General features: G+C 47.3%; 1 protein-coding gene across 1 annotated transcript in view; it reads left to right on the plus strand.

The window, feature by feature from the left end:
• The window catches only part of ISOC1 (isochorismatase domain containing 1), a 145,704-nt gene that overhangs the window by 56,496 nt on the left and 75,992 nt on the right, over positions 1 to 13,216 (plus strand). Inside the window, exon 2 of the mRNA XM_063964255.1 lies at positions 6,716 to 6,835. Coding sequence (XP_063820325.1) covers positions 6,716 to 6,835 — 120 coding nt within the window. The remainder of the gene's footprint in view (positions 1 to 6,715; positions 6,836 to 13,216) is intronic.

The following is a 13,216-nucleotide window of genomic DNA, read 5'->3' on the forward strand; positions in this document are numbered from 1 at the left end:
TTCGGGCGATCTAAAATGCTCTACTTCAAGCCTCTCCCCTGCTGAAGGATCTTGCAATTCAGGTGCAGTCGGGCAACGCCACGGCAGTGGCGTACATCAATCGGCAAGGAGGGACAAGAAGCAGAGCCTGCATGCGAGAGGTGTCAATGATACTTCTCTGGCGGAAAGAAATGCAAGAGCCATGTCAGCAATCTTCATTCCGGGGGTGGACAACTGGGAGGCGGACTTACTGAGTCGTCACGATCTCCGCCCGGGGGAGTGGGGTCTCCACCATCTGGTGTACCAGCAGATCATGGACCGGTGGGGTGGTACACAAATAGACATGATGACTTCTCGTCTCAACAAGAAACTTCACTGGTATTGCTTGCGGACCAGGGACCCTCAGGCGAGGGCAATGGACACGCTGTCGTCCCCTTGGCCGTACCAGCTGGTTTACCTGTTTCCTCCAATCCCATTGCTCCCAAGAGTGCTAAAGCGAATCAGGAATCAAGGTGTCCAGGCAATTCTACTTGCTCCGGATTGGCCTCGGAGGGCGTGGTAAGCGGATCTTCTTGACATGTCCGTCCAAGACCCCTGGCCTCTACCACTAAGAAGAGATCTTTAACGAGGACCGTTCTTCTACCCGGACTTACGGCGTCTTCGTTTGACGGCATGGAGGTTGAGCGGAACATCCTAGCTCTCAAAGGCCTTTCCAAGAAGGTTGTTGCAACCATGGTGTGAGGAACGCATGTATCCGCCTGCTGAATTTCTCTTGGGACATTTCCTACGTTTCCTCCAGGCTGTTGTGGATAAGGGCTTACGTCTGGGTTCTACTAAGGTCCAGATTTAAGCCCTCTCCATTTTCTTCCAGAAGAAATTGGCAGCATTGCCAGAAGTTCAGACCTTTTTGCAAGGGGTACTCCGCATACAACCACCGTTTGTGCTGCCTACGGCATCCTGGAATTTGGATTTGGTGTTGAACTTTCCACAGTCCTCCTGGTTTGAACCTCTGATGATGGTAGAAGACAAGTACCTCACGTGGAAACGTAGAAACATAGAATTTGACAGCAAATAAGAACCACTTGGCCCATCTAGTCTGCCCCCCCCCTTTTTTTTTTTTTTTTTTTTTAAATCTTTTACCTTATTTGATCCTTATTTCTTTGTAAGGATATCCTTATGTCTATCCCATGCATGTTTAAATTGCTCTACTGTCTTAGCCTCTACCACCTCTGATGGGAGGCTATTCCACTTGTCCACTACCCTTTCTGTGAAGTAACTTTTACTCAAGTTTCCCCTGAAGGCGCCCCCCCCCCCCCCCTCCCCTCCATTCTCAGTGCATGTCCTCATGTCCTATTGCTTCTCTTCATTTGGAGAATGTCTCCCTCCTGGACTTTGTTAAAACCCTTGATATACTTGAAAGTTTCTATCATGACCCCGTTTCCCTTCTCTGCTCCAAACTATACATATTGAGATTTCTTAGACTTTCTGGGTATGTTTTGTGATGTAGGCCATGCACCATTTCAGTTGCCCTTCTTTGTACAGTTTCTAATATATTAATATCCTTTTGAAGATATGGCCTCCAGAATTGAGCACAGTATTCTAGATGAGGCCGTACCAATGACCTATACAGTGTCATTATTACTTCTTTCTTTCTGCTGCTGATTCCTCTCTCAATGCAGCCAAGCATCTGACTAGCCTTCCTCATTGCTTTGTTACATTGCTTACCTGCCTGTAAGTCACCTGAAATAGTCACTCCTAGATCCCTTTCCTCCTCAGTAGTTTCCAGTATAGTGCCATTAATACTATATTTAGCCTTTGGATTTTTGAGACCCAAGTGCATGATGTTACAATTCACCTGCCTCTAATGTTTGGCAGGTGAATTACAAGGAGAGGATTACCACTGGAGGTGTAGGCAGATTCAGAGTGACATAGAAATGGTTAACCAGACTTGACTGTGGAATACTGTAATAACTTGAGCAAGTTGTAGCAGAATTAAAGTTTTAGCAGACTATGGACTCTCCCTTTAATACTGGGATGTGCAGCACCACACTTTACACTGATTATGGACAGCAGATGAGTAATATAACACAGCTATGAGCCAGGGCTTGAATACAGGACTAGAATGTATCACAATCACTGTTGCAGGTAATGAATGTCCACAGAAGGGCAGGAATACTAAGTACTTTATTATAGCAGTGGTATAATAAGGTATGGCAGAGGAATCACAGTAACAATCCAGAGTACAATATGAGTGAGTAAATGGTAATCCAGAATGAGACTTGCAGCAGAGTAATGAGATAGTTGAACAAGGAACCAGAGTAATATAATCCACGGAACTCAGATTGCCGGACTTGTACAACAAAGCAGAACAGCATGCAGGCATAGAGGAAGTCCATAGTAATATGTAACACAAGTAATAAATGCTAGAGAATCCATAGGGCACTGTAAAAGTCCATAATATTAGCTAGGTAGTCCTGGAACATGAAAGAGCAAGAATGGTTGTTGCAGGATAACATGAACTGGCAGACCAGGCTTCTCTGCATGAACAGGAGCTAGGACTAAGACACCAGGCAATGCAGATAGTTCAGGCAGGAAAGTAGTATAATATCACCGGCGTGGGAGAACTCAGCTAGCTGGTTTTTAACAGCCACACTAACCAATGAACAAGGCCAGGCTGGGAGTGTAAACTCTAATTACAAACCCTGTGCACCTGCTGAGCTGCATGTACACAGAGCCAAAGGAACAGAACACACAGATGGATCAGCTGACACCAGATACATACTGAACAGAATCCTAACACATGATTTTGCATTTTTTTGCATTAAACTGTAATTGCCACACTTGACCATTCCTCTAGTCTACCTAGATCCTCAATCATTTGTTTTACCCCACCTGGTGTGTCTACCCTGTTGCATACCTTTGTGTCATCTGCAAAAAGGCATACTTTCCCTTTAATGCCATTTGCAATGTCACCAATAAAGAGTTAAAAAGCACTGGTCCAAGTACAGATCCCTGGGGTACTCCACTGGTAACATTTCCCTCCTGTGAATGCACTCCATTTACCACAACTCTCTGTTTTCTATCCTTCAACCAAGATCTTATCCATTCAATAATCCCAATATCCAATCCCAAACTTTCAAGTTTATTTAGCAGTCTGCGATGTGGAACAGTGTCAAAAGCCTTACTAAAGTCTAGATAAACTATATCCATAGCTCCACCTTTATCCATCACTTTAGTCATACAGTCAAAAAAGTCAATAAGATTTGTTTGACATGATCACCCCCCCAGTGAATCCATGCTGTTTGGCATCCTGTAAAGACAGTGATGTTACTGGCCCTGGCTTCTGTTCGACGTGTCTTGGAATTGGGGGCCTTATCGTGTAAAAGTCCCTACTTGGTACTTTATGAGGACAGAGCGGAGCTCCGGACTAGACAGCAGTTCCTGCCGAAGGTTGTCTCCGCGTTCCACCTGAATCAACCTATTGTGGTCCCGTCCAGTTCTGACGCGTCTTCTCAGGAGACTTCAGATGTTGTGCGTGCTTTGAAGATCTATGTCAGGCGCACAGCTCGGGTAAGAAAGACGGATTCTTTGTTTGTGCTCTATGATGCGCAGAAAAAGGGTTGTCCTGCTTCAAAGCAGTCTATTGCTCGTTGGTTTAAGCTTACTATCCAACAGGCCTATAGTGTTCACTCTAGGATTTTTTTAGGGCAGGGTGCTGATCACGGGGAGGGCACATTTTTAATTCGGGAGGGCACATTTTTCATTCGGGAGGGCACATTTTTCATTTAGAAGGGCAAAATTAGGTACATACTATAATGCTTGGTCCTCCCATTCTGAAAGGCCAAAGAATGGACAGTGCCCGGCGAAAAATTTAGGAGCGCTGTTTTTCATGGGGAAGGAGCACGGCCACATAATAGTGGCAATTCACAGTACACCACAGAGTAGTGCAGCTAATACTCACTGCACCAGGTAGAACCTCCTATACACACTGCGACAGGTAGATCACGTTATACATATTGCGCCAGATAGAGCAAATTCTACACTTTGCGCCAGGCAGAGCACGTTATACACAATGCACCAGATACAGAGCACTAAGAAACATTACACCACGTAGAGAGCACTGAGAAACATTGCACCAGGTAGAGAGCACGTTATACACATTGCACCAGGTAGAAAGCACTGATTAACATTGCACAAGGTAGAGAGCACATTATACGCATTGCACCAGGTAGAGAGCACGTTATACACATTGCACCAGGTAGAGAGCACATTATACACATTGCACCAGGTAGAGAGCACTGAAAAACATAGCACCAGGTAGAGAGCACGTTATACACATTGCACCAGGTAGAAAGCACTGATTAACATTGCACAAGGTAGAGAGCACATTATACGCATTGCACCAGGTAGAGAGCACGTTATACACATTGCACCAGGTAGAGAGCACGTTATACACATTGCACCAGGTAGAGAGCACGTTATACACATTGCACCAGGTAGAGAGCACGTTATACACATTGCACCAGGTAGAGAGCACTGAAAAACATTGCACCAGGTAGAGAGCACGTTATACACATTGCACCAGGTAGAGAGCACTGAAAAACATTGCACCAGGTAGAGAGCACGTTATACACATTGCACCAGGTAGAGAGCACTGAAAAACATTGCACCAGGTAGAGAGCACGTTATACACATTGCACCAGGTAGAGAGCACTGAAAAACATTGCACCAGGTAGAGAGCACGTTATACACATTGCACCAGGTAGAAAGCACTGATTAACATTGCACAAGGTAGAGAGCACATTATAGGCATTGCACCAGGTAGAGAGCACGTTATACACATTGCACCAGGTAGAGAGCACGTTATACACATTGCACCAGGTAGAGCGCACTTAGAAACATTGCACCAGGTAGAGAGCACTGAGACACACTGCACCAGGTAGAGAGCACTGAGAAACATTGCACCAGGTAGAGAGCACTGAGACACACTGCACCAGGTAGAGAGCACTGAGACACACTGCACCAGGTAGAGAGCACTGAGACACACTGCACCAGGTAGGGTACATTTTTGATCTCTGCTTTTTTTGTGCCAATTTTACTTACTGGGGGCTGATGCTGCGGGAGTTGATTGCGCTGGTCCCCCCTCACACACCGCGGAGCTGGTTAAAAATGGCCACCACATTGATCCATGCACACAGAGGAGGGAGGGCTGGGTTTGCCTCGGCGGGAGAAGCAAACCCAGCCCTCCTTAGCTTACCAGATTCCCTTCAGCCAGCGCATCAGCGCGACAAGCCTAAGGCAGCTGCAGGGGGCAGTGACAGCGCGGCGGGACAGAGCGGCGGGGAGGAGCAGGGGGCAGTGACAGCGCTATGTGACAGAGCGGCGGGGAGGAGCAGAGGGCAGTGACAGCGTGATGTGACAGAGCGGTGGGGAGGAGCAGGGGGCAGTGACAGCGCGGCGGGACAGAGCGGCGGGGAGGAGCAGGGGGCAGTGACAGCGCGATGTGACAGAGCGGCGGGGAGGAGCAGAGGGCAGTGACAGCGTGATGTGACAGAGCGGTGGGGAGGAGCAGGAGGCAGTGACAGCGCACCCGGCGCGGCGGTGAGTAGGCAGTCCTTTTAGTAATCAGCAGGGCGGCAGGGCGGGCACAAACGGGCAGGGCGCATTCTGCCACTCAGAAAAGGGGCAGGGCGCAGCGCCCCGTGAAAGAAGGCTAGAGTGAACACTAGGCCTATGTGACGGCAGCCTTACCTGTTCCTAAGTCTCTAAAGGCCCACTCTACAAGAACAGTGGGCTCTTCCTGTGCGGCTGCCCGTGTAGTCTCGGCTCTGCAACTATGCCGAGCTGCTACCTGGTCGGGGAAGAACACTTTTTTGGGAAGTTCTACAAATTTGATACCCTGGCCAAAGAGGATACCCAGTCTGGGCAGGTGGTGCTGCAGCAGTCTCCGCACGTTCCTGACCATTCTGGATGCTTTGGGACGTCCCCATCATACTAGTTCTCTCCAATATCCCTTATGGATGCTAGAGAAAATAGGATTTTAATACCTACCGGTAATTTTTTTTCTCATAGTCCATAAGGGATATTGGGCGCCCGCCTCAGTGCGTTGACTTTTCTGGTGGTTCTTGTTCTGTAGTTACCTGTTCAGCTGTTACTGTTTTTGTTACCAGCCATTGCTGGCTGTTGTATGGTTGTGGTGTGCTGGTGTGTAAATCTCTCACTACCTTTTCTTATCTTGTTCGTTCTCTCATATATGTCCTTTCTCCTTCGGGCACGTTTTTACCTATAACTGCTTGTGGGATGAGGCATAGAGGGAAGGAGCCAGCACACCCAGTTGAAGAAATTTAAAGTGCACTGGCTCCTTTGGACCCCGTCTATATCCCATCATACTAATGCTCCCCAATATCCCTTATGGACTACGAGAAAAGGCTTTACCGGTAGGTATTTAAAACCCTATTTTAATTATTCATAGAGAGATAATTGGCACATGTATTTTCTTACAATCTATGTATTGCAAGTCTTTTACGGGATAGCCTGTTCTTGTATGGAGATGGACCATGTAATAGATGTTTTTACGAGCAGGTTGGCACAAAGTATACACACAGATGCTATTTCCTCACCCATAAGACCTTTTGTAATGTATTTGTTCTACAAGCACCATCTAATGGGTCTTTTTCTTGTAATTTACAAACATTTTACTGATGAAATGTTTCTATGTGTGTTTTTATCATTGCAGCTGTCTACACTTGGAAATCTTACCCCTGCCAGTACTGTGTTTTTCTGTTGTGACATGCAAGAGCGGTTCAGACCTGCAATCAAGTATTTTGGAGATATTATAAGTGTAGGACAAAGATTGGTAAGTGGGCTTTATGACCGATTTCCTTACACATGCCTCCCAACAAAGGGGGTTGTGGCACAGTACACACATATGGGCATCTTCCCTTTCATAGCAAGCCCCTCCTCCACTATGAGACAGCAAGGGATATTGTAACCACTGGAGCAAGTTGTGTAGTCGTGTCTGATTGGACATGGCATTGGTTCATCTTTTGATCCAATTGTAAATGTTCAAAGTGTAAAAAGAAATCTATTTAATTTTTTTTTTTTTAAATTCAATACTTTTTTATTGATTTTCAGATTTTCACTAAAACACAAATACAAAAAAACAAAAACAAAAAGCAAACATAAACAAAACAAACCAAAACACAACCCCGATTCAGGGAATACGCAGATTCCCAGTTCAATTAGGGTTCAACTAACACAGTAAAACAAGTGCAGGCTTAAATTCCGAGACATAGATTATAAATTAGAATTAATATCGCACGTTAGCATGGATCTTACAGAGCAATGTATATTGTACATAGTCGTCTATGGCAACACAACATAATCAATAATCAGATCACACAGCAGCAACATTGGCAAAGGAATGGCCGACCGCGGGCGCCAGGGGACCACATAGACAAAGAGAGGCAGCTCACCTGATGTAGATCTAGAATTACACACCCAGTCCAAACCCCCGATGCATGTCTCAATTTCCACTCAGCCAGACACGGAGCCCTCAGTAGCGGGTGCTCAGACATTGTGGATTCCAGAGCGCGGAGACTCAAGCCATCTACCCCACAGGTCCTGATATTTTTTCCCCGCTTTTCTAGCTAAGTATACATATTTCTCATGAGAGGCCGTAACATTTACAAGTGAGACCCAGGATCGCATTGTGGGCGCATCTTTGGCTAGCCGAAGCCTGGCGATACACACCTTGGCCAGGCCGCACAGATTGATTACACATCTTTTGGCAGGGGGGTCCAGGGCATCCTCCTCCACAGCAGATAACACACATGTCGTCGGGGAGCATATTGACGAGGGAATACCCGTTGACACCAGGGCGTCAATAACACCCGACCAGAATACGGCTACCTTGGGGCATAGCCAGATAATGTGCCAAAAGTCTGCATCCAGGCTATCGCACTTAGGACACCTGGAGGAGTTGGTACCCCCCATATGTCGCAAGCGCACTGGTGTCATGTAAACTCTGTGTATGATAAACAGTTGGATTTGTTGATATCTAGTGGTGGTAGTGGATAATCGGGGAGAACATAAAGCACCCTCCCAGATCTCATCAGAGATGGCACCCAAGTCAGATTCCCACTTGTTCCTGAGAAGGGACAACGGGTCAGAATAGTGAGATCGAAGCATGCTTGTATAAATGTTGGACACCAGATGTCCACTTCCCAGGGACTGCAGGAGAGACTTGACCGGGGAGTCAGCAATCATTGGAGGAGTTTCGGGAAATTGTGCGTTAAGTGCATGTCTCAGCTGCAGGTATCGGTAAAAATGAGAAGAGGGTACACTATAGTCCTGTTGAAGCAGCAAGAAGGATTTCAGTATACCATCGTTATACAGGTGGCCCAGGGATGTCACCCCCCACCTCCCCCACACCGCCCCAACCCGCAGCAAAGCCAATTCTGGGAAGCCAAAGGCGTTGTCCAGAGGAGTATCCGGGTCAATACCTTGGCCTAATAGGATAACATGTACCTGTTTCCATACAAGGACAGCCTGTTTTAGTATAGGGATCTTGGACAAGTTAGGGTTCCCACTGAGAAGCAACTGTAATGGAGTGCCGTCAGGGTATACCTGTAAAAGCATTTGGGAGTGTATAGTGAGATCATCTGGGGCATTCACCCACTCCCATATATGTGCCAACTGCGCGGCATAATAGTAAAATCGAAATCTAGGGAGAGCTAAGCCTCCCAGCACTTTCGGCCTGGACAGAACGTCAAGTCTCAACCGCGCTCTCCTGCTGGCCCATATTAAAGAAGAGAGCAAACCGTCAATCTGTCTAAATGTCTTCAAGTTAATATATATAGGGGATTGCTGGAGTACATATAGGAGTTTAGGTAAATATACCATTTTGACCAAATTGACCCTACCAGTAACAGTCAGGGCAGAGTCCCCCAAATCTTGACCTTCGAACGAAGATATACCATCTGCGGCAAGACATTAAGGGAAACATAGGAACAAGGGTCATTTGATACCCATATACCCAGGTATTTAAAAGAATCTACCCATTTAAGGGGGGTATGAATCACTGGGACCACCGAGACTGGGCCTCTAAGGGGAGTAATGGTGGATTTATCCAAGTTAATTTTGAGCCCGGAGAAGCGACCGTAGTCGGTTATTAAGTCAAGGAGTTTAGGTAGGGAGGAAACGTAATCATCCACAAAAAGCAATAGGTCATCAGCGTATAGCGCTATCCTGTCCTCTCTTGCGCCCACCCTAATACCCACAATATCTTGAGTTGCTCTAATCAAACATGCCAGTGGCTCAATAGCAATGGCAAACAAAGTCGGGGACAGAGGGCAGCCCTGCCTCGTTCCCCTGGATAGGGGGAAGGAGTCCGAAACAAACCCATTCACTGAGACTCTGGCCATGGGCAGAAAATACAATAATTTAACATAACTGATAAAGTTGGGGCCCACGCCAAACCTACCCATAGCCTCCCAGAGGAAGGCCCACTCCACCGAGTCAAAGGCCTTTGCGGCATCTAAGGAGGCTATAACGGCAGAGCAGTCCTCCCCCCGAGAAACCTGGAAATGAGTAAACAGGCGCCTCAAATTCACAGCGGTGGATTTGCCAGGCATGAAGCCCGTTTGGTCAGGGTGAATAATTTGGAAGATAACCCGGTTAAGTCTGGAAGACAGGACCTTGGCTAAAATTTTAATATCCGTGGGCAACAGGGAAATAGGACGGTAGGATTCAACCCTCCTGGGGTCCTTATCTGGCTTGGGAATCACTATAATCAAAGCCTCCGACATAGACAGGGGAAGCGCGCCCTGGGCAAAAATTTCATTAAATAACTTAGGCAATTGAGGGGCAAAAAATTTTGTGTGCTTCTTATACAGTTCTGGTGGGATGCCATCAAGGCCAGGGGCCTTACCATCGGGGGAGGCAGAGATCGCAATCTCAATCTCCTCCAACGACAAAGGAGCATCGAGGAGAGCCCTGGCATCACTGGAGATACGGGGCAAGTCGACTCCATCCAAGTAGTCACACAGTTCTAGTGAGGAACAGGTCAATTTGGAATTATAGAGTGCCTGATAGAATGAAACAAATTCCGCCACGATCTGAGGGGTACGGTCCAATACAGACCCAGCCGAGTCCAAAATCTCCACCACAGTATGAGAGGAGCGGTCACCCCTTGCAAGATTGGCCAAATAAGAACCTGGTCTATCCCCAGTAGCATATTGGACATGCGAGGAGAAGAGAAGTCTGTGCTGGGTTTTCCCCCACAGGTATTCCCTCCATTCACCCTGTGCATGGAGCCACACCAACCTAGAGGCGTCCAAGCCATCGCGCACGTACGTCGTCTCTGAAGCAACCACCCGGGCCTCCAATTCAGATTCACGTTTTCTAAAGGAGGATTTAAGACTCCCTACCCGTTTAATCAATGTTCCTCTCAAAAAAGCCTTGAAAGTGTCCCACAGCAGAGACACATCCGAGGCTTCGTCATGCATAACAAAGAATTCTAACCAGCTTGCCTCCAAGTCTGATCCCTCACCCATATGCGTCAGCCAAAAGGGATTACATTTCCACATTGCTTGGCCTCGCTGACTGTTCAAATCAATATGTAACGATATAGGGGAGTGATCCGAAATACCTCTAGTCTCATATCTGACATTTTGAACCTTGGGCAAAAGCTCCCGGGACAAAAGAGCCAAATCTATCCTAGAGAAGGAAGAGTGAGAGCTTGAAAAACAGGAGTACTGCCTCAAATCGGGATACTTCAATCTCCAGGGGTAAACCAGACCCAACTCCGAAACAGTGTCTGCAAATGGGGAACGCTTGGGCTGTGGGTTGGAGGATGCCGTGGACAACCTATCCAACTCGTGGTTCAAAACGTTGTTGAAGTCCCCCATACAGATAACAGCTACCTCAGGGGATACAGCCATAAAGGCAGATGCTTTTTTAAGGACTTCATGCGAGTATGGAGGAGGAACATACATAGCCAGCAATAGTAGGGGGACGGAGTTAATTTTGAACTTGAGAAATACATATCTACCCCATTTATCCGTTTGCACAGAATCAAGCGCAAAGGGAACAGACTTCCTAATGAGGATCGACACTCCCCGGGACGCTGCAGTATGCATGGAATGGTAAGCCCAGCCCACCCATGGTTTTTTGAGGGACATAATCTTAGTACCCAGTAAGTGGGTTTCCATCAGGCAAATTATATCCGAGGCATAATGCTTGATCTGTCGAAGCACCAGGGAGCGCTTAATTTTGTCATTGATCCCTCGCACGTTCCATGACAGAAACTTAACCAAAGCCATGGCAAAGCATTACTGTAATATTGCCGAGTACCCGCGGCCAGCCACTCCCAGTGAATACCAAAAAAGATACGCCCGCAGTTAGTTGCGACATAGACATAGCGGAAATAAGCACATTGCACAGCAAAAAGTAAAAACTCAGCAATAGTAACAGTCTAAAACAACCCCCACCCCGTATACCACCTAAAACTAGCAGCATACCCGGTTCCCTAACAACAAAGTACCCTAAATACTAACCGTAACAGCTAAGGCAGAGAACACCTTAACATACCCCAGTACCAAATAAGGCCAAATTCCTATAACCGATAGGGGGGCCAAGAATATAATGACCTTGAGACAGGAGAATCTCCCAGCTAAACTCAAATCAAATCCCCCCCTGAACCACTACACCCACCCCAATTAAATAACCGTTTACCCCTTAAAGACTTTATGGCAAAATAAACACTGAGAGTATAAGGCCTAAGAACAGTGTATAATTAGCGTCTAACAGTCTCCCGTCTCCACAGAGCTACCCATTCCCAGTGAAGGCCTATAAGAGCCACAGAGAACCCCTGCGTGAGCACAGAGCAATTAACTATACAACCCTTCCGAGTCAGTACAACAATAACATAACAGACATAAAAGAAACCGTATACTTGAAAGTATAGAAATCAAATGTATAAGTTCAATCAGCGGCTAACGCCCGCTGTGCCGGAAAGTATCTGTCCAACCACACTGATGCTTCACGAGGGGTCATAAAGAATTTTGTTTCTCCATCTGAAACTACCCGCAGTCTAGACGGAAAGAGCATGGCATAGGGGATATTCAGTTCACGCAGCCTGTGTTTCACAGGGACAAACTGAGCTCTTTCCTTTTGGACGTCGACGTCAAAATCCGGAAAAACTGAAACTGGGGAACCGTTCCACTTAAGAGGACCCTTAGTGCGGGCCAGTCTCAGAATCACATCTCTATCCCGATAATGAAGGAGTTTGGCAATAAACGTACGGAGAGGTGCCCCTGGAGGTAATGGACGCATCGGGACCCTATAGGCGCGCTCCACTGCAAAGTGTGAGGTGAACTCCTCCGCTCCGAATGCATCCAACAGCCAACGTTCAAGAAATTTTTCAGGGGAAGCACCCTCCTCTTTCTCCGGAAGTCCGACGAAACGGACATTATTTCGTCGCAATCTCCCCTCCATATCTGTCATCTTTTTATGTACCTCCGTCATCTGAGACTCCAGAGCAGAAGTGCGTCTATCGAGAGGCGTAACCGTATCTTACAGCGTGGAGATGCGCGTCTCCACTGCACCGACCCTCTCTCGCACACCCGCTGGAGGTCGTGGTGTATAATGGATAAGTCCGCCTGGACCTGACCAATCCTGTCGGCCAAGCGGGCTTCACTGGCCGTGACCGCATCCAGCACCTTTTGCAAAGCAGCATCGGTGGCCTCCACAGATGAGGAGCTAGCCAACGGAGAAGGCGGTGCCGAGGTCGACCGTACCTCCCCCGCCTGTTGGGACCGTGTTGGAGGATTTCTGGCAAACTTCTCTAACTTCGCCGCGGCAGACTGATGCGGTTTGACCATTATAGCCGAGCGGATGACAGATGGCAAGAAAGTATAGTAAATAGTATATCACAAACTGTCCAGGGGCGGCCAAAGAATAATATAGTGCAGTATATCCGAATTGCCCAGTCGCTGCCTGCGGGCAAGTATAGTATATCAAAACTGTCCAGTGAGCTTATAGTGCATCAGAATAATCAGCCTCTGCTAGCCCAAAATTATAAATCACAACAGGATATTCCTCAGCATGAGGGACACATGCAGCGTGGAACTAGGCCAGATATGCTGAGACAGAGCAACAAGTAGGCCCTCCAGGGGTTAATTCTGCACCTCTCCCAGTCCCCATGCGGAGCAGGGCAGGGCAGCACTTATAATCT

The sequence above is a fragment of the Pseudophryne corroboree genome, chromosome 1 (assembly GCF_028390025.1).
Source record: "Pseudophryne corroboree isolate aPseCor3 chromosome 1, aPseCor3.hap2, whole genome shotgun sequence".
Taxonomy (NCBI): Eukaryota; Metazoa; Chordata; class Amphibia; order Anura; family Myobatrachidae; genus Pseudophryne; species Pseudophryne corroboree.